The sequence below is a fragment of the Tachysurus fulvidraco genome, chromosome 15 (assembly GCF_022655615.1).
Source record: "Tachysurus fulvidraco isolate hzauxx_2018 chromosome 15, HZAU_PFXX_2.0, whole genome shotgun sequence".
NCBI classification, from domain to species: Eukaryota; Metazoa; Chordata; class Actinopteri; order Siluriformes; family Bagridae; genus Tachysurus; species Tachysurus fulvidraco.
This window is the reverse complement of record NC_062532.1, coordinates 21688123-21710501: the sequence shown is the minus strand read 5'-3', so window position 1 is coordinate 21710501 and position 22379 is coordinate 21688123. Positions and strand designations below refer to the sequence as shown.

General features: G+C 38.2%; 2 protein-coding genes and 1 long non-coding RNA gene across 3 annotated transcripts; all 3 read right to left on the bottom strand.

Moving 5' to 3' along the window:
• On the bottom strand, positions 1 to 897 carry LOC113636531. The gene is made up of 3 exons (XR_007137939.1): positions 655 to 897; positions 494 to 558; positions 1 to 343 (listed from the first exon to the last, which is right to left on the bottom strand). It is a non-coding gene; the product is annotated as an uncharacterized LOC113636531 (long non-coding RNA).
• A 1824-nt stretch (positions 898 to 2721) lies between these two features.
• LOC113636582 (deleted in malignant brain tumors 1 protein-like) lies at positions 2722 to 12029 on the bottom strand. Its single transcript, XM_047801150.1, has 7 exons — positions 11642 to 12029; positions 8937 to 9245; positions 7990 to 8304; positions 7223 to 7534; positions 6455 to 6697; positions 6175 to 6342; positions 2722 to 2939 (listed from the first exon to the last, which is right to left on the bottom strand). Exons 1-7 carry the CDS (start codon positions 11961 to 11963, stop codon positions 2722 to 2724), a joined length of 1887 nt encoding a protein of 628 aa, XP_047657106.1. The 5' UTR covers positions 11964 to 12029.
• A 2709-nt stretch (positions 12030 to 14738) lies between these two features.
• On the bottom strand, positions 14739 to 21260 carry LOC125138869 (deleted in malignant brain tumors 1 protein-like). The gene is made up of 5 exons (XM_047801149.1): positions 21230 to 21260; positions 20098 to 20406; positions 17036 to 17344; positions 15069 to 15184; positions 14739 to 14789 (listed from the first exon to the last, which is right to left on the bottom strand). The coding sequence occupies exons 1-5, from the start codon at positions 21258 to 21260 to the stop codon at positions 14739 to 14741; spliced, it is 816 nt and encodes a 271-aa protein (XP_047657105.1).
• Between the last annotated feature and the right edge of the window lie 1119 nt (positions 21261 to 22379).

Genomic DNA, 22379 nt, shown 5'->3' with positions numbered 1-22379 from the left:
ACAAACAAAAACAAGGAAAGAAAAAGAACTCTCTTGTAACCATTACAGACAACAGGGTTCCCAAACCTATATAATAGTAGTTGTTACTCTGTAAATAAGTGCACACTCAAATCACAAGTACTGTAAAACCAAAACCTGTTCAATTCGCACTCCACAGCAAAAGGAAATCATACCCTCAAACCACAACGAGTTGCCCCCCCCCACATTAACAAAGTACACCACATATATAAGGTAAAGTAAACCCCAGTCATTAGTTGGTCCAAGATAAATAAAAAAAACCAGAAAACAAATAACCATTAAGCCATCAATGCGTTCAGTAAAGTAAATGGCAATCATGCATCATCTGTAAAAAGACAAAAGAAAATACAAATTGATGATTGCCATACCATATTTAATAACCTTAAAAACACTTAAGAATTACACATTAAAAACAAATTACAATATAAAAAGCTTAAAACCAATTCTCCTCACTTAATTTGATTAAAGTCAGTACCTGTACTCTTAAATATATCTGTTTAATTCTCAGAGGCACCACTCAACACAACTCCCATGAGGACACTAAAAAAAAAAAGTAGTCAAAAGTTAAAGTTAAAACTAAAAGTTAAGTTAAAGTTAAAACTAAACCAAATCGTATAGTAAGCATAAATCACAAACCTTAACTTTACAATTCAGTTCTAGCCTGCTATACTGTTCATTAATCAATTGGTCTTTTCATCTGCTGTTAGACAGCCTTGAAAAACACCAAACAGCTTTTCTTAGCACATGGTACACAAAGAGCAAGTCACCAAGTTTGACTTCCTTTTATACTATCTTAGCTCCTGGGATTTGTAGTCCACCCAATTTGTAGTCCTACACCTTCTACCCCATTAAAAAAAGATTAACTGTGATATGTATTTAGATTTTTTGTTTATGATTGTCTTAATATTAATAACAAGCTAAATTCATTGATAAAAATATTGAATTTACCAAGCATTAAACTGAGCAAAGCCTCAGCATCCTCATACTTTATCCCATGCATCTGAAGAGTTTATTTTTTGTCCAGTTCCTGTTGTGGGTTAAAATGCACAGTAAATATCACAGCTACTGAAACAGAAGCACTTGTCTAAACTAAATTTATTAAAAAGTGAGTTTTCCCATCCAGTTTAATGCAAAGAAATGCTGGATTTTACTCCAAAACCAGTACCCAAGCGGAAAAACAGCACGGTTAAACTTTCCTACTAATCCCATGTGTCTCTACACTAACAAAATACCAAAAACTAAATCAAATTCAAACATCAGAATGACTTTTAAAGATGAACACAAATTGAATTTATTAACAAAATAAGTGAGCAAAATAAAATAACACTTATTTATAAACTCACATTGTCATGGCGCGGGCAGGAAGCGGACCCAGACGCAGGATAGCAAAACAAAACAGGGTTTAATAACAAAGGGAACACGAAACATGACACAGACTGAAGACAAGATAGGACAACAGTAGATTCCGTGCTGCACAAGGCAACGCGGCACAATTAAATACACGAGACAATCATGACATAATGAGGAACAGGTGTGGTGACAGGAAGGAGCAGACGAAGGCGGGGCAGACAAGTGACGAGAAACATAAACAAAACTGCACGTGGCCAAACTCCGAGCTGAATCATGACACACATTAAGTAAAAATGGATGAAATATTACAGTTGTGATGAAGGTTCACTAACTTCTACTTAAGTCTAAATGTCACACCTTATCAAAATTTAATGTGAATTAAATGTTAAATTTAGCTTTAACCACTAAGCTTTAATAATTTTAAGTTACAATAGAAAGAACACATAAACCAAATGAACTAATATTAATAATTGCTCATTATAATAAGTTTTTAGATGTTCATTAATTTAACATCACAATACATTGTTCTCTTTTTCCCGCTTCTCTCTTTCTCACCTATCCTGTTCCCACGTCTTTCCGCCCCCACCAGCTTCATTATCTAACTTGGGATTCACCCAACCTGTGCAGTCAATCATCCCAATATAAACATTCTATTGCATAGACGTTTCTCGAACACAAGGACTCGTTAACATAAAAAGTACGTACATTTGTGTATATCAAGTTCCAAACATTGTCTGTGCAACACCAAATGCAGATCATACAAGAATGTTCGAGTGAACGTTCAACATTTGGAGTGTGTTAGATGCAAAAGTTACAACTTTAACCTGCCAAAAGAGTAGATATAGCTATAAACCACCCCATGTCTGATTTATGTGGTTACACAATCTGTGTTGGGGTCAGGGTCATTGGTTGAGCCTTACACACTTATGGACACTCCACTGACCAAAGCACTATTTTAGTAGATATAAAAAGTATCCTTTTTAAAACAACACTTCTGTTACAGGTCTTAGTGATGTTTAAAAAAAAAAAGATAACACGCCACATATTTTCCTGCTTTTATGTGATATAGTAACTAACAAGACTGAAGTGAGAAAAGAAATGTTTTTGAGGAAAAAGAATAAAAGTAAACTTACAATGACTTGTTTGCATAAGTGCAAATCCCTTACACACACCTTAACTAAAACTTTGATGCATCAGCACCTTTTGCATATAATACAGAGTCTACCTAAGTCTGGCTATAAGTCTACCAATTTAGCACCTTTTAATTTAGCACTCTGGATTAGTTTCTGTTTTGTTTGCTGCCTGCACTTGTGTCTGTAACTGCATCATTGGATAATCATTTAGTTTTCCACATTACTCTAGACAATTTGCATAAATTTCTGCATCTTCATAGTAATTTTCCACATCGTGTCTTTGTTCCTCAGCATCAACATTAATATAGTCATCATCTGCAGCACTTCTTTGTTCAGCCTCTACATGAATGTAGTCATTATCCGAGTCCTCAGAATCATCCTTCTGGTAGAAAATGGTTTCTGCCTCTGCTTGGTGACACTCATATGTCTTTTTAGCACCTACAAATTAATTGTGACAAAATACACAAGTTTACAGATAATTTTTTAGATCAAAATTCAATTTCCACAAGTATAATACAAATTAATAAAATCATTTGTGTTGTGCTGTTATACAAAACTAATCAATTATGTTGATTACATCCTAAATGTTTTTAGTGTTCTTATGCATCAGAAATTTGGCAATAATGAATATTTTATGAATTAAATAAAGAAATATACCTTTTATTAATTTGTAATTTGTAACCAAGTGGGTGCCACTATGCTTGGCAACTGTAACCCTAACCCATTCATTCTGCAATGCTCCCTTGTATTCGAATCGGAGCCCTCCCAGATTTTTACAAACAAGGATAAGATAGCTTATATGGTTGTCCTACTAACAGGCAAATTTCTGGTATGGACTCCAGCAGTGTGGCAGCATCGCCTGCAAATGTGACCCCATAGTATATTCATATTCATTTATTGCCACACTACAAAGGACTTTTGATCAACCCTCTGGTGGAAGGGGTCTGACCTCATCTGTTCTCTGGATGTGCCAGGGTGCCCGCTCGGTAGCTAATTACATTTTGACATCCGAAACCATAGCAGCTAGCTCAAGCTGGAATGAACAAGCTTGCCCTGTCTTTTCCTATCAGCCACCTTCTTTTGGGAGGTGGCAGATAGGCAAGTCTCCAAGTTTTTATTGACTCAGGGGCTGCGGGCAATTTCATCGATGAGGGGGTGGTCCCGCAGCCTTGAGATATATTTTTGGAGCTCCTTCCACAAAAGTTTCAGCCCCGGATGGGTGACCTCTGGACTAGCGTTAATTTCATCAGACGAGACAAGACGAAATATGTTTGTCAACAACCTTTTTTTTTTCATGACTAAGACGAGACGATGACAAGACTGCATCACTGTCCAAAAACGCTGACTAAGACTAAATTAACATGCATTATTGTTGACGAAAAAAGACAAGACGAAAATGTTTTGTATAAAATAAAAACTAAGATAAAATCTCTCTTCATTTTCGTCTACAATTGTCTCTGCTTTTTCATCAGCTGTTACGCCTTTAAAGTGTTCAGGACGAGTTCGCGACTTCGCGCTGTTGCTCGTTACAGGTCTCATATGCCTGTGGCTGCAACACGAAACTGCAGAACAATTGTATCGCTTCCGCTAAAGAAAATAGTGCACTCTGTCTCTATGGTTAGAATCCTGTGTGTCCATGGCAATGCTCTGTTTTTCATGGCAACGGTGTGTTACAGTTAGCAGCGGTCTGTTATCAAGAAATAAAATATTGTGTGCATAGAAAGAATTCGTCCACATGCCGCTCAAAAAAAAAAAATCCTGAGCGCAAGTCCACCGTCTAGGCGGCTTTTTGTGTTAAATTATATTTCCTGTCGCTGCACAGGCTCTTTTATTGTACATGACAGCTTATGTCCCGATGACCGGTCTTTGCATTATGATTAAAAGCATTATCAATAAAGTAAAAAATGTGATGTGCAGTCAAGTTCGAGTGTATGCACTGTTTAAACGAGTGTTCTCAACTTCTCACTGGTACTTTTGTGATTCGTGGAGTTTTGACAAGTTTTATAGCCTTGATATTGTTTCTTATTCAAAAGTGGTGACAGAAAAAACTCTTTACCCCCAACCTGAAACCTCTTCCACTGTCACAGTCACATCATAATCAAAATTAATAATTAGGCTTAAAAGCAAATGTATATGTAAGGGAATCTAGTTTAACAATTACATGTAATATTGCTCCAAATATTATCAATAATGGTGTGTGCAATACCATGTACTTGCATTAAGTTGGTAATTTACTTTGTTGACTAAAACTAGACTAAAATGATGAGAATTTTAGTCAACTAAAACTTCACTAACAAAAAAAGATATTTGAATGACTAAATATGACTAAATCTAACAAGGACATTTGGTCCACGACTAAGACTAGGACTAAATTAAAAATAAGTGACAAAATTAACACTACTCTGGACTCTGGGGTCATAAAAACCCAGACTGCACCACACTCTCTACATATTGGGTACCACACTGATTGCATGGCAACCATATAGTTTAGTTAATGGGTTCAATCATATTGTGGATGCCTCATTACACGCCAGAGTTGCCTTGGGGGTGCTTACAGAGGATTACTAGGGCCACCCAGAGCACTTTTCAAAGAACGGGGCCAAGACCTTACCACTCTATAGGCCCTTTGACTGTGCCATTAACCTGCTTCAAGGTGCAGTTGCCCCCCAGGGGTAGGCATTTTTCCTTTTCCCCTGGAGCATAAAGCCATAGATGAATATGTCCAAGAGACTGTATCTCTGGAACATATCCACCTATGTCGCCAGCCAGCACAGGCCTCTTCTTTGTTAGGAAGATGGACAGGAGCCTGTGACCCTGTAATGATTACTGTGCCTAAACCCTGTTATCCCCCTCCCCCTGATGAGCTCTGCCTTTGACCACATGATCTTAGTTCGCATCAGGGCACAGGATGAATGGTGGACCACCTTCATCACAACCTCAGATCAGTATGAGTATCTTGTGATGCCCTTTGATAAAACATGTAATGTGGGTAGAGAATGTACATAAAAAACTATGGAACTCGGCTTTGGGCATAGATAGAGATAGAGCTACGGGTCCTGGGAGCAAACAAATGGTGGCCAGGTGTTGTAGGGTCTGGCAGAAGGCCAGGACAGCCTTTCAGGCAGCTGCCCAGAGGTGAACACGTGTGGCTAATCACACATTTGTGGGTCCCATCACAGCACATCCTTAACCCTGAGGAATTATGTCGGGATGGATATGTCGGGAGCGGTTTCTAGGGTTGCAGGTACTGTAACGTTGCAGGGGTCTTCTCTGGCAAATCCGCTGCCAACTGCATGCTCTTTTATAGCTCCACACCTGTGCAGACTGCTATTTAAACCCTATAGTATTTTCAGTCAGCATGTGGACATAGTCTGTGCTACAAATCAGGGCAGAAAATCTGTATTAGAGTGCTAGCTGCACTAAGAGTTAATTTTCTTGAGCTTAGGACATCTTTCAAAGATACTAAAGAAACTTGCCCTTGCAGATACTTTCACCATGTCACAAATAAACACTATTTAAAAGATCTATTTGTGTGTACTTTCCCCCCTTAGAAGCCTTGGTTTAGGTTGGTGCACCAGAAAATGATCATAAATTACAGTCAGCTGTAATAGAAAAAGAATCAGATTTAAGATTTTTTAATATATTGAAACATTTATGAGTTTTGATAACTCACGCTGTGAATCACTCTTAGTCTCACTCTGAAATTTCTGTCTTTTCTGTGACTTCACGAAGTAAATGATGACTGGAACTAAGATGAGAAGCAGTCCTGCTGTCACCCCAATACCAATGTAGGGAGCTGGAGATGCTGAAAGATAAATCAGCAAGTTCTTTAAATACTCAACTGCAAAACACAAAAAATAGACATAGTTTTAATTTACCTTTCACAGCAACAAAAAGGGGTTTAGTGGTAGTGGAGGTAAAGGTACGTGAAGACACTTTAACTTTATAGGTACAGCTGTAGTTTCCCTGATGATCAAAATCTGCTTCAGGAAAAAGGAAGACAGCTGAGTGCTTAACATTAGATGTGGAGATGTGGAATCCTCTGAACCCCAAATGGAAGGAACCTCCTGCATACTGAGGTTCAATGGAGCAGATGATGGAGAAGCCATAGCCTTCAATTATTTCTGGTCCTCCAGGCCCGTACTGGTACAATCCATCAGCAGCAATGAAAGAGATCTTGGGCTGCTGCAAGTTCACTATAAAACAACAGACATGATTTGTCAGTATTTTAAAACTAATAGCCAATTAATGTGTCTTGAGCTGCAAATACTGTATGGTACTGGCAGTAAATGTCCAGAAAATGTCACTCACCCACAGTGATGTTAATGGAGTTGCTCCTGGATGATGTATAGTTACTTTCCTTGTATGAGTAGTCACAGGTGTACTGACCCTGATGTGAGACATCTACAGTCAGAGTAAATGTTGTTGTAGTCTCTTCAGTTTGTTTGATTATAAATGTCCCAGTTTTATACAAACTGAAGTCTACAGAGATGCATGATGGACTGGGTGTGGTACATGTGAACTGCAGGACTTCTCCAGGTGAGACCACAGAGTTTGGAGAGATCCGAATCAGTGTTGGACTCTGCATGTCTTAAAGAAATATGTTTAATAATATCATGAATGTATTCATTTCAAACATGGTACAAAATATATACATACATACATACATACATACATACATACATACATACATACATACATACAGATAAACAATATCTTACTTGAGCAAACGACACCTGCATCTTCATCATGTCCACAGTTCTTTACTCCAAATCCACTGTGTGAACACTGATCTATGTAGCTCTCTGTTCCTTTACACTGAACATTATCCAGCCAGGTTGGTTCACGTACTTGACCAACGCAGGAGTATTGAGGCATGCTGATGGCTTTACCACATCCAAGCTGCCTACACACCACCTCTGCATCATTTAAGTCCCAATTATCGTCACACACTTTTCCCCACTGGGCTCTGTGCTGGATCTCCACTCGACCACAACATTTACTTGGACCATTCACCAGCCTGATCTCTCGGACTGAGTTAATATATGAAGAGACAAAGGGGTTTTATTAATTACTTATTTCTGATTGCACCAACTAGCTTGATAAAAAAATGTAGCTGTACATGTATATGTTATTCACTTCACATATCAGTGGGATGTTTTGGCTGATCGGTGTATAACAGCTCACAAACCCAGAGCACTGTTGAAAGTCTACAAATTGTAATTAATATTCTATAACAGCTTTATAATAATGTCTTTGTACAAATGTTATAATTTCTATATCATCAATTAATAAATCACTTAATATATAAATCACTTAAATAATCCTATAACAGCATTCACCCCTAGCTTTAGTGGATGGCAAACAATAAAACAGGTGTATTTTACTGTATAATATTTTAGCTCTCCAAACTGAATGGCCAAATGACAGTATATACAATATAAACATAATAACACTGATGACAAAGTCATAATATAAAACTAATTACCTGAGCAAGTAACACCAGCATCTTTACTATGGAAACAGTTGTCCACTCCAAATCCTCTGTGAGAGCACTGTGTGATGGTGCTTTCACTTCCAGAACACTGCACATCATCCAGCCATATTTCACCACTTCCCTGACCAAAGTGGGCACTTTGATGAGCAGTGACAGCTTTACCACATCCAATCTGTCTACACACCACCTCTGCAGCATTCAGGTCCCAGTAGTCATCACACACTGTTCCCCACTGACCATTATGCAGGATCTCCACTCTACCAGAGCAGGAGTCTTTGCCACCAGTGAGTCGTATGATAGTGCCATCTAAAACAAACATCACATGTTCATGTTAATTAATCATAATGAATCTTATTACTGTATAGAATATTATAGCATTTGCCCTCATATGAATCCATTTCTCTCATTTCTAATCCTTTTTCAACAAAGTTAATATATGAAATGACAGAAAGGTTTTATTGATAAATTATTTTGTTTGTAGCAGTTAGCTTGAGATATAAAAAGAAATAACATTAGAAACAAACTAAGATGTTCTGTCTAATAAATAATTAATTTAAATATTCTAACAAAATTCAATACACAGTCCCAGTCGAACAATCAAATATGTGTTAGGTATCCACAGTAAAAAAATATACAATGTGGCTTTGTCATGCAACTTTGTGAGTGAGTAATTAAATGTTACTCTTTATAAATAAACTGATGATGTGTCTTCTGTTAACTAATCAAAGAAAAATAATTGTTGTCAAATTGTTACTGTATAAATCACTTAAATAATCCTATAACAGCTTTCACCCCTAGCTTTAGTGGATGGCAAACAATAAAACAGGTGTATTTTTCTATATAATATTTTAGCTCTCCAATCTGAGTGGCAAAATGACAGTATATACAATATAAACATAATAACACTGATGACAAAGTCATTATATAAAACTAATTACCTGAGCAAGTAACACCAGCATCTTTACTATGGAAACAGTTGTCCACTCCAAATCCTCTGTGAGAGCACTGTGTGATGGTGCTTTCATTTCCAGAACACTGAACATTATTCAGCCATATTTCACCACTTCCCTGACCAAAGTGGGCCGTTTCATGAGTAGTGACAGCTTTACCACATCCAATCTGTCTACACACCACCTCTGCATCTTTCAGGTCCCAGTCATGATTACACACTGTTCCCCACTGACCATTATACAGGATCTCCACTCTACCAGAGCAGGAATTGTAGCCACCAGTGAGTCGTATGTTATCTAAAACAAACATCAGAAAGCACATTCATGTTAATTAATCATAATGAATCTTATTACTGTATAGAATATTATAGCATTTGCCCTCATATGAATCCATTTCTCTCATTTCTAATTCTTTATCACTAAAGATTTCAGGACTTTCACATAAGGAATAATACATATAATCTGCATTATATTATTAAATGTAACTCAGTATTAACACCTTTCACATTCAGTTCATTACTATTTTAAGAAACCCACCAGCTCGTCTCTGTTCATAGGTTAACAAATTTATTTCTATGGGCTATTATTGCTGCTCCAAAGAGAGGGAGAGAAGAAAGAAAAGCTATGTACTGTAAATATACACAGACTGACCTCTCAGACTGAGTTAAAAGTGAGGTCTCCGTTATTTGAGAAATGCTTCAGAAAACTGATTCGGGCTAACAAACTAAACAAATACAAAACTAACGTGTAGCCAATGAGCATGTCTTGGGCGTGTTTTGTCAATATGGGCGGAGAGAGTGTTCAGTGCGCATGTGTGACATTAGCAGAAAGCGGTTGAAACATTTTTTTTCCTTCTCGATAGGTGAGTAACGTTGGTTTTGCTTTGTTTCGCAGAACTAATATATGCCTTTGTCCTTTGCATGATTATGCTTGTGTGTCATTTTTGCTTGTTTGTTTATCTGCAATCATATTGTTCTTCCCTTCAGCTATGATAAAGACACATTTCTTTCTGTTAGTCGCCTGGGTTATGTATGTATGTGTGGGCGGAGCTATCAATACAGGGGTGGGACCCGTTTGGGTTAGGGGCGTGTTTGTTTTGATGATTTTATATGTTGAAATTGGCTTTCAAACAACGGAGACCCCACCTTTAATATATGAAATCACAGAGGGGTTTTATTGATAAATTATTTTTGTTTGTAGCAGTTAGCTTGAGATATAAAAATAAATAACATTAGAAACAAACTAAGATGTTCAGTCTGATAAATAATTAATTTAAATATCCTAACATAATTCAATACACAGTCCCAGCCGAACAATCAAATATGTGTTAGGTATCTACAGTAAAAAAAAATGTAATGTGGCTTTTTCATGTAAGTTTTACACATTTATCCAGAAAATGACTGCAGTCAAGGCAAAATATTTAAGCCTAATAAGTGCAGGATACAAAAGATGTAATAAGAAATGCCTGTTTAAATTGACTCAATGAAAAATTATTTTGTAAAAAGATGTAGATGCACAGTGAGTCATGTCTAGACTAGACTAGCCTTCACTCCCCATGAATATCACTAAACACTGCATACAGTGAAAACCCCACAAGACCTACTGTACTGGAGATGTTCTGATCCAGTTGTCTAGCCATCACAATTAACCACAGATATTAAAGTAACTTATTAAAGTAACTCAGACACTTATGCTTGCCTGTTTTTCCTGTTTCCAACATCACCATGGGGAGCTGACTGTTCTAAAATATCTCACCACTTGACTGGTTCCAAGTTAACAAGATAATAAATGTTATTCACTTCACATTTTAGTGGTTTTAATGTTTTGGCTGATCGGTGTACAACAGCTCAGAAACCCACAGCACTGTTGAACTTCCACAAATAGTAATTAATAGTCTATAACAGCTTTACAGTAATGTTTTTGTTCTAATGCTGTAATATCTATATCATCTCATCTGTACTGTAAATAACAGGGCTCAAGTTGAAAGGATATTCCACATAATTAAATGCTACTCTAAATAAATAATGAAATGAAGTGAAGTGACATACGACTATGTACGGTGACCGATACTCAGAATTCGTTCTCTGCATTTAACCCATCCAAAGTGCACACACACACAGCAGTGAACACACACACACCGTGAACACACACCCAGAGCAGTGGGCAGCCATTTATGCTGCGGCACCCGGGGAGTAGTTGGGGGGTTCGGTGCCTTGCTCAAGGGCACCTCAGTCGTGGACGGCCCCAGACTCGAACCCACAACCTTCGGGTTACAAGTCAGACTCTCTAACCATTAGGCCACGACTGCCCCCCCGCCCGGGGAGCAGTTTGGGAGTTCGGTGCCTTGCTCAAGGGCACCTCAGTCGTGGACGGCCCGAGACTCGATCCCACAACCTTCGGGTTACAAGTCAGACTCTCTAACCATTAGGCCACGACTGCCCCCAAATAAACTGTATGGTGTGTCTGCTGATAAATAATCAAAGAAAAATAATTGTTGTCAAATTGTTATTGTATAAATCACTTAAATAATCCTATAACAGCATTCACCCCTAGCTTTAGTGGATGGCAAACAATGAAAGAGGTGTATTTTTCTGTATTATATTTTAGCTCTCCAATCTGAATAGCAAAATGACAGTAAATATAATATAAACATAATAACACTGATGACAAAGTCACAATATAGAACTAATTACCTGAACAAATAACACCAGAATCTTCACCATGGCCACAGTTGTGTTTTCCAAATCCTCTGTGAGAGCACTGTGTGATGGTGCTTTCATTTCCAGAACACTGAACATTATTCAGCCATATTTCACCACTTCCCTGACCAAAGTGGGCCCTTTCATGAGCAGTGACAGCTTTACCACATCCAATCTGTCTACACACCACCTCTGCATCTTTCAGGTCCCAGTCCCCATCACACACTGTTCCCCACTGACCATTATACAGGATCTCCACTCTACCAGAGCAGGAATTGTAGCCACCAGTGAGTCGTATTCCATCTAAAACAAACATCAGAAAGCATGTTCATGTTAATTAATCATAATGAATCTTATTACTGTATAGAATATTATAGCATTTGACCTCATATGAATCCATTTCTTTAATTTCTAATCCTTAAAGAGATTTCAGGACTTTCACATAATGAAACTCAGTATTAACACGTTTCACATTCAGTTCATTACTATTTTAAGAAACCCACCACCTTGTCTCTGTTCATAGGTTAACAAATTTATTTCTATGGGCTATTATTGCCGCTCCAAAGAGAGGGAGAGAAGAAAGCAAAGCTATATAAATATACACAGCCTGAACTCTCAGACTGAGTTAATATATGAAATGACAGAAGGGTTTTATTGATAAATTATTTTTCTTTGTAGCAGTTAGCTTGACATATAAAAAGACATAACATTAGTGTCACGGGCGGCGCACCTGCATAGGAACGTCAACATAGAGAAGTGTCTCCGGAATATTAACCACTTCCAGACTACACCTCCCATCATCCATCACGGAGACTGATTGCTCTGCCACCTGTTTCCTATCAGTCATTTCCTGCATATACAAACTTGAACTTGAACTCCAGTGTGAAGTCTCGATCTGCCATAGCGATCATTCTGAGCGTTTCTCGTGTCTTCCTAGTTCCGGTTTCTGATCTAGTTTTGTATTCTGGTTTTCTGATTGTTTGCTGCCTGCCCTGACCTTCTGCCTGTCTTTCCGTTTTCGATTCCTGCCTGCCCTATGTTATTGTGTTTGCCGGTCCTGATCTTGCCTGATTATTTGTGAGTTTTTCATTAAAAGCTGCAAATGGATCATCAGCCTTACGACTCCTCATTATAGGAGACTTCGCCACAGAGACGCTAACGCGACTCACCTCGCTCACCGGAGAACTCGCCGCGGCATTACAGAATTTGCGAGGAGTCACCGCAGTGCCGAGCTCCGCACCACCGGCAGTGTCTCTTCTATCCGCCTTGTATGTCGCTCCTGCGGTCGCTAGCCCTAGACTTACCCTCCCGGAGAAATTCAACGGAGATCCCGAAAGGTGCAAGGGATTTTTGATGTGCTCTTCATGGTTCAGCAACCCCGCTCTGTATCCAACCGAGGCCAGACCGCATAGCCTTCATGTGCACGCTCCTCACCAGCAAGGCACTGAAATGGGCCACCGCGGTTTGGAGAGAGGACGGCACCACCTTCCCCACCTTCAAGCACTTTCTTGCGCAGTTCTGTGCTGTCTTTGACCACTCCGCTAGAGGAGAGAGCGCGGAGGAGTGCTTACTGGCGCTGAACGACATAACAGTAAAGTTTCGGTATCCGCTCCCCTTTGTGCCATCAGCCTTGGAACAGCTCCGCCGGGCTTGATACTTCACGACGCTGGATCTGCGCTGTGCTTATAACCTCATGCGGATCAGAGAGGGAGATGATTGGAAGACCACCTTTTTCACCCAGTCTGGCCACTATGAATATTTGGTCATGTCGTTCGGCCTTTCTAATAGTCCAGCAGTGTTTCAGTCCTTTATCAATGACATATTCCGCGACATGCTGGACCGCTGGGTAATCCTGTACATCGATGACATATTAATCTACTCCGAGACTATGGAGGAGCACATCCAGCACATGTGAGCAGTGCTAAAACGCCTGATCCAGCATCGACTCTATGCCAAGGCGGAGAAATGCATATTTCATAAGACCTCGACCGCCTTCCTAGGCTACGTCATCTTGACCGAGGGGGTGGCGGTGGAGGACTCAATGGTGCAGGCAGAACTGCAGTGGCCATGACCTCAAACTATTAAGGAGCTACAACGCTTTCTGGGGTTCGCCAAATTCTTTCGCCGCTTCATCCGCGGATTCAGCAGGATCGCGGCGTCCCTCACGTCCATGACAAAAAAGGCACCAGCTCGCCTCACATGGTCATCTGAAGCGACCACAGCGTTCCAACGCCTGAAAGAGAGTTTCACCTCGGCTCCCATCCTCCACCAACCTGATCTGGACCGACCGTTCATAGTCGAGGTGGATGCCTCCAGCACGGGAATTGGAGCAATCTTGTCCCAACGCCAGGGTCCAGCCCTGAAGATGTTCTTGGGCGCATACTTCTCCCGTAAACTGTCACCGGTGGAGCGCAACTATGACATGGGGGACCACGAGCTATTTGCCATAAAGGGATGTTCGAGGAATTTTGGCACTGGCTGGAGGGTGCACGACACCCATTCACCATCCTAACTGATCACAGAAACCTCGAGTATCTCACGCATGAATCCACACCAGGCAAGGTGAGCCATGTTGTTCACCGTGACGTATAGGTCAGGAACCAAGAACGCCAAAGCTGATGCAGTGTCATGCGTATTCCAGGAGGTCGAACAGGACGCTCCTGCAGAACCCGTCATCCCCGAAATCCGCATCCTCGCTCCGATTCAGTGGGACATTATGACGGAGATCTCCCAGGCCAAAGTGCGGACACCGCCGCCCACAGAGTGCCCTCCAACTACGATCTATGTGCCCGAGAACCTGCACGCAACCCTCCTGGAGCTTCTGCACACCAGTCCTAGTTCCGGCCATCCCAGAATCTCGGGGACGATTCACCTCGCCTACAACCAGTTCTGGTGGTCGTCACTGCCCACGGAAGCACGGGAATTTGTCTGGAGCTGCACGGTGTGCAACATCTCAAAGTCCTCTGACCAACTCCCCGCGGGCTTACTGCTGCCTCTGCCGACACCATAAACCACTCCGAATTGTCAGACAGATCACCCCGGTGTCTTATCGCCTGACGCTACCTCCGACCTACCGCATCTCGCCCAACTTTCACGCTTCGCTGTAGATGTATTTTTCTGTATAATATTTTAGCTCTCCAATCTGAATGGCAAAATGACAGTAAATACAATATAAACATAATAACACTGATGACAAAGTCATAATATAAAACTAATTACCTGAGCAAGTAACACCAGCATCCTTACTATGGTTGGGTTGGGTACAGTTGGGTTTTCCATATCCACTATGAGAGCACTGTGTGATGGTGGTTTCATTTCCAGAACACTGAACATTATGCAGCCATATTTCACCACTTTCGTGACCAATGTGGGCCCTTGCATGAGCAGTGACAGCTTTCCCACATCCAATCTGTCTACACACCACCTCTGCATCATTCAGGTCCCAGCTGTCATCACACACTGTTCCCCACTGACCATTATACAGGATCTCCACTCTACCAGAGCAGGAGCTGTAGCCACCAGTGAGTCGTATTCCAACTAAAACAAACATCAGAAAGCACGTTCATGTTAATTCATCATAATGAATCTTATTACTGTATAGAATATTATAGCATTTGCCCTCATATGAATAAATTTCTCTCATTTCTAATCCTTTATTAATAAAGATTTCAGGACTTTCACATAATTTTACTCTAAATAAATAAACTGTATGATGTGTCTTCTGTTAAATAATCAAAGAAAAATCATTGTTGTCAGATTGTTATTGTATAAATCACTTAAATAATCCTATAACAGCATTCACCCCTAGCTTTAGTGGATGGCAAACAATAAAACAGGTGTATTTTTCTGTGTAAAATTTTAGCTCTCCAATCTGAATGGCAAAATGACAGTACATACAATATAAGCATAAAAACACTGATGACAAAGTCATAATATAAAACTAATTACCTGAGCAAGTAACACCAGCATCTTTACTATGGCTACAATTGTTTACTCCAAATCCTCTGTGAGTGCAATTTGTGATGGTGCTTTCACTTCCAGAACACTGAACATTATTCAGCCATATTTCACCACTTCCCTGACCAAAGTGGGCACTTTGATGAGCAGTGACAGCTTTACCACATCCAATCTGTCTACACACCACCTCTGCATCATTCAGGTCCCAGCTGTCATCACACACTGTTCCCCACTGGTCATTATACAGGATCTCTACTCTACCAGAGCAGAAGTTGTTGCCACCAGTGAGTCGTATTGCATCTAAAACAAACATCATAAAGCACGTTCATGTTAATTCATCATAATGAATCTTATTACTGTATAGAATATTATAGCATTTGCCCTCATATGAATAAATTTCTCTCATTTCTAATCCTTTATTAATAAAGATTTCAGGACTTTCACATAATTTTACTCTAAATAAATAAACTGTATGATGTGTCTTCTGTTAAATAATCAAAGAAAAATCATTGTTGTCAGATTGTTATTGTATAAATCACTTAAATAATCCTATAACAGCATTCACCCCTAGCTTTAGTGGATGGCAAACAATAAAACAGGTGTATTTTTCTGTGTAAAATTTTAGCTCTCCAATCTGAATGGCAAAATGACAGTACATACAATATAAGCATAAAAACACTGATGACAAAGTCATAATATAAAACTAATTACCTGAGCAAGTAACACCAGCATCTTTACTATGGCTACAATTGTTTACTCCAAATCCTCTGTGAGTGCAATTTGTGATGGTGCTTTCACTTCCAGAACACTGAACATTATTCAGCCATATTTCACCACTTCCCTGACCAAAGTGGGCACTTTGATGAGCAGTGACAGCTTTACCACATCCAATCTGTCTACACACCACCTCTGCATCATTCAGGTCCCAGCTGTCATCACACACTGTTCCCCACTGGTCATTATACAGGATCTCTACTCTACCAGAGCAGAAGTTGTTGCCACCAGTGAGTCGTATTGCATCTAAAACAAACATCATAAAGCACGTTCATGTTAATTCATCATAATGAATCTTATTACTGTATAGAATATTATAGCATTTGCCCTCATATGAATAAATTTCTCTCATTTCTAATCCTTTATTAATAAAGATTTCAGGACTTTCACATAATTTTACTCTAAATAAATAAACTGTATGATGTGTCTTCTGTTAAATAATCAAAGAAAAATCATTGTTGTCAGATTGTTATTGTATAAATCACTTAAATAATCCTATAACAGCATTCACCCCTAGCTTTAGTGGATGGCAAACAATAAAACAGGTGTATTTTTCTGTGTAAAATTTTAGCTCTCCAATCTGAATGGCAAAATGACAGTACATACAATATAAGCATAAAAACACTGATGACAAAGTCATAATATAAAACTAATTACCTGAGCAAGTAACACCAGCATCTTTACTATGGCTACAATTGTTTACTCCAAATCCTCTGTGAGTGCAATTTGTGATGGTGCTTTCACTTCCAGAACACTGAACATTATTCAGCCATATTTCACCACTTCCCTGACCAAAGTGGGCACTTTGATGAGCAGTGACAGCTTTACCACATCCAATCTGTCTACACACCACCTCTGCATCATTCAGGTCCCAGTCGTCATCACACACTGTTCCCCACTGGTCATTATACAGGATCTCTACTCTACCAGAGCAGGAGTTGTAGCCACCAGTGAGTCGTACGTTATCTAAAACAAACATCAGAAATCGTGTTCATGTTAATTAATCATAATGAATCTTATTACTGTATAGAATATTATAGCATTTGACCTAATATGAATCCATTTCTAAACCTTAAAGAGATTTCAGGACTTTCACATAATGAATAATAAATATAATCTGCATTATCTTATTAAATGTAAGTCAGTATTAACACCTTTCACATTCAGTTCATTACTATTTTAAGAAACCCACCACCTCGTCTCTGTTCATAGGTTAACAAATTCATTTCTATGGGCTATTATTGCCGCTCCAAAGAGAGGGAGAGAAGAAAGAAAAGCTATATAAATATACACAGCCTGACCTCTCAGACTGACTTAAAGGTGGGGTCTCCGTTGTTTGAGAAACGCTTCAGCAAACTCAGTTGGGACGCCAAACAAAACAAAAACAAAACTAATGTGTAGCCAATGAGCAGAAAGGGGCATGTCTTGTCAATATGGGCGGAGAGAGTGTTCACTGCGCATGTGTGACATTAGCAGAAAGCGGTTTTAACATTGACATGGAGGATAAAAACCAAGAAAGAAACAGAAGAAACGCTTACACTCTAAAAAACGATTTGTTGGTTGAACATCCATTACTTATAAAATAAACACAAATAACAAAGTAATTTTAACTTTTCTACCTCTACTTAGCATATATATATAATGTCTGTTACATAAATATATATTACAAGGTGAACCTAAGTGCATGCCTAATTATAATGAAAAATCATAAGTCACGTCAACTAGTATTAAAATTGCATCAAAACTAAGTAATTATAACATAATATTTTAAGTATATGAATGAGACACGTGATATGCAAATCTGGAAAAAACGATCCATCTGGTGATGCACATGTGAAGACGGTGGAAAGGGGTAAGCTTAACTTTCTATAAACTAAGCAAAATATTTGATTTTGAGGTTTTGACATTAATAAACACTTGTTTGTAGTGTTAGGTGAAGATATTTTCTGAAACGCAAAGAGGCGAAGACGCTGAAAAGAGGTAAGATTTGTCGTTTTAAGGTACATTCGTTTATTTATGTTAATTCATTTGTGGTCAAGAAAGACACTTTTTTAAATTGAATTTCTGAATTGCTACGAATTTAGCTTCAGCAATTAGAAATGTGTTACTTAAAGACTTATGAAAGTTTAGTTTGTACAAGTAAGTTATTGTATGAAAAGAGGAACGAGTGTGCACGCGATTGTGCGACTGCCAAAGCAGACTCCATCGAATGAATGTTCTAGTGGTTAATTTGTTTATTTCAGAGGAATATGACCATGCATCGCGTTGGCACATTTGCATTGAGATAATTCTGTTCCCGCCCTGGTCCGTGTAATATTAGGTCATTTTAGTATATACAATCTTTTACTGAAAAGGTCTATGTTAGTAAGACACTGCAATGTCTTGCCTATTCATACTAAATATAAAACTGTTTTTTTCCTCCTTCTAGTTCAGAGCAAGAAAGTGTTGCAAAGGGGGCAGCATGAAGGAAGTATCCTGTTGGAAGTGAACTTTCATTTGTTAATGTGACACATTTGGTGTACATTCATGATGTGTGGTTTTAGGCTTCACCATTGCATTGCAGCCTGTTTCAAAAAATAAAGTGAAGTGCTTTATTTTGTGTGATTTGCATGTGTAATTTATTTTAGTGAAGTGACATATGGTGACCTATACTAGGAATTTGTGCTCTGTGTTTAACCCATTAAAGTGCAATATGCAGACCAATAGCTGATAATCTACAATAAGTTAAAATTTTACATTGGTTCAACTCAATTAATTGTCTGTTTTTAACATAAATGAGCTTAAATTTTAAGTTAATTTAACTTGCAATTACTTAGTAGATTCTATCATGTTACGTATATTTTTAAATAAACAATGTTGTGTGTACCCAAAAATTTAAGTACATATAACAACGGTTTTCTGTTTAATTTTAAGTATTTTTTTTCCAAGTTGGGTTTACTTAAAAAGTGTGATGGAACAATGGTGCATACATATTTTAAGTATATCCAACACATCATTTTTACCAGTGTACGATAAGGCAAGAAGTAGGACGTGTTAATATAGGATCAGCTTTCCAGCGCTGGAGAGAACTGAAGGAGCAGGAAGTTGGCCACATATTCACAGACTGGAGTTTCCCGAGTCAATAACTCCTGAGCTAAAGGCTGTTACTACACAAATAACACCTCTTTTCTGACTTTTGACTGCTGACTGTTCTAAAATATCTCACCACTTGACTGGTGCCAATTTAACAAGATAATAAATGTAATTCACTTCACATATCAGTGGTTTTAATGTTTTGACTGATCTGTGTATAACAGCTCAGAAACCCACAGCACTGATGAACGTCTACAAATAGTAATTAATATTCTATAACAGCTTCATGATAATGCCTTTGTACTAATGCTGTAATTTCTATGTCATCTCATCTCTAATGTAAATAACAGGACTCAAATTAAAAAGATGTTCCACATAATTAAATGTTACTCTAAATAAATAAACTGTATGATTTGTCTTCTGTTAACTAATGAAAGAAAAATAATTGTTGTCAGATTGTTATTGTATAAATCACTTAAATAATCCTATAACAGCATTCACCCCTAGCTTTAGTGGATGGCAAACAATAAAAGAAGTGTATTTTTCTGTATAATATTTTAGCTCTCCAATGTGGATGGCAAAATGACAGAATATACAATATACACAAAATAACACTGATGACAAAGTCATAATATAAAACTAATTACCTGAGCAAGTAACACCAGCATCTTCACCATGGCTACAGTTGTTTATTCCAAATCCTCTGTGAGAGCACTGTGTGATGGTGCTTTCATTTCCAGAACACTGAACATCATCCAGCGATATTTCACCACTTCCCTGACCAAAGTGGGCACTTTGATGAGCAGTGACAGCTTTACCACATCCAATCTGTCTACACACTACGTCTGCAGCATTCAGGTCCCAGTCGTCATCACACACTGTTCCCCACTGGTCATTATGCAGGATCTCCACTCTACCAGAGCAGAAGCCATAGCCACCAGTGAGTCGTATGTTATCTAAAACAAACATAAGAAATCATGTTCATGTTAATTAATCATAATGAATCTTATTACTTTATAGAATATTATAGCATTTGACCTCATATGAATCCATTTCTCTCATTTCTAATCCTTTATTAATAAATATTTCAGGACTTTCACATAAGGAATGATAAATATAATCTGCATTATATTATTAAATGTAACTCAGTATTAACACCTTTCAAATTCAGTTCATTACTATTTTAAGAAACCCACCACCTCGTCTCTGTTCATAGGTTAACAAATTTATTTCTATGGACTATTATTGCCGCTCCAAAGAGAGGGAGAGAAGAAAGAAAAGCTATGTAAATATACACAGCCTGAACTCTCAGACTGAGTTAATAGATGAAATGACAGAAGGGTTTTATTGATAAATTATTTTTGTTTGTAACACTTAGCATGAGATATAAAAAGAAATAACATTAGAAACAATCTAAGATGTTCAGTCTAATAAATAATTAATTTAAATATTCTAACAAAATTCAATACACAGTCCCAGTCGAACAATCATATACATGTTAGGTATCTACAGTAAAAAAAAATGTAATGTGGCTTTTTCATGGAAGTCTTACACATTTTTCCAGAAAATGACTGCATTCAAGGCAAAATATTTAAGCCTAATAAGTGCAGGACACAAAATATGTAATACAAAATGGCTGTTTAAATTGACTCAATGAAAAAACATTTTGTAAAAAGATGTAGATGCACAGTGAGACATGTCTAGACTAGACTAGCCTTCACTCCTCAGGAAAATCACTAAACACTGCATACAGTGAAAACCCCACAAGACCTGCTGTACTGGAGATGTTCTGATCCAGTTGTCTAGCCATCACAATTAACCACAAATATTAAAGTAACTTATTAAACTAACTCAGACACTCATGCTTGCCAGTTTTTCCTGTTTCCAACATCACCATGGAGAGATGACTGTTCTAAAATATCTCACCACTTGGCTGGTTCCAATTTAACAAGATAATAAATGTTATTCACTTCACATCTCAGTGGTTTTAATGTTTTGGCTGATCGGTGTACAACAGCTCAGAAACCCACAGCACTGTTGAACTTCCACAAATAGTAATTAATATTCTATAACAGCTTTATAATAATGTCTTTGTACTAATGCTGTAATGTCTATATCATCTCATCTCTAATGTAAATAACAGGACTCAAATAAAAAGATGTTCCACATAATTAAATGTTACTCTAAATAAATAAACTGTATGATGTGTCTTCTGTTCACTAATAAAAGAAAAATAATTGTTGTCATAATATAAAACTAATTACCTGAGCAAGTAACACCAGCATCTTCACTATGGCTACAGTTCTTCACTCCAAATACTCTGTGAGTGCAATTTGTGATGGTGTTTTCTCTTCCAGAACATTGAACATTATTCAGCCATATTTCACCACTTCCCTGACCAAAGTGGGCACTTTGATGAGCAGTGACAGCTTTACCACATCCAATCTGTCTACACACCACCTCTGCATCATTCAGGTCCCAGTCGTCATCACACACTGTTCCCCACTGACCATTATACAGGATCTCCACTCTACCAGAGCAGGAGTTGCTGCCATCAGTGAGTCGAATGTTAGCGCCATCTAAAATAAACATCAGAAAGCATGTTCATGTTAATTAATCTTAATGAATCTTATTACTGTATAAAATATTATAGCATTTGCCCTCATATGAATCCATTTCTCTCATTTCTAATCCTTTATTAATAAAGATTTCTGGAGATTTCAGGACTTTCACATAATGAATAATACATATAATCTGCATTATATTATTAAATGTAACACATTCAGTTCATTACTATTTTAAGAAACCCACCACCTCGTCTCTGTTCATAGGTTAACAAATTTATTTCTATGGGCTATTATTGCCGCTCCAAAGAGAGGGAGAGAAGAAAGAAAAGCTATGTAAATATCCACAGCCTGACCTCTCAGAC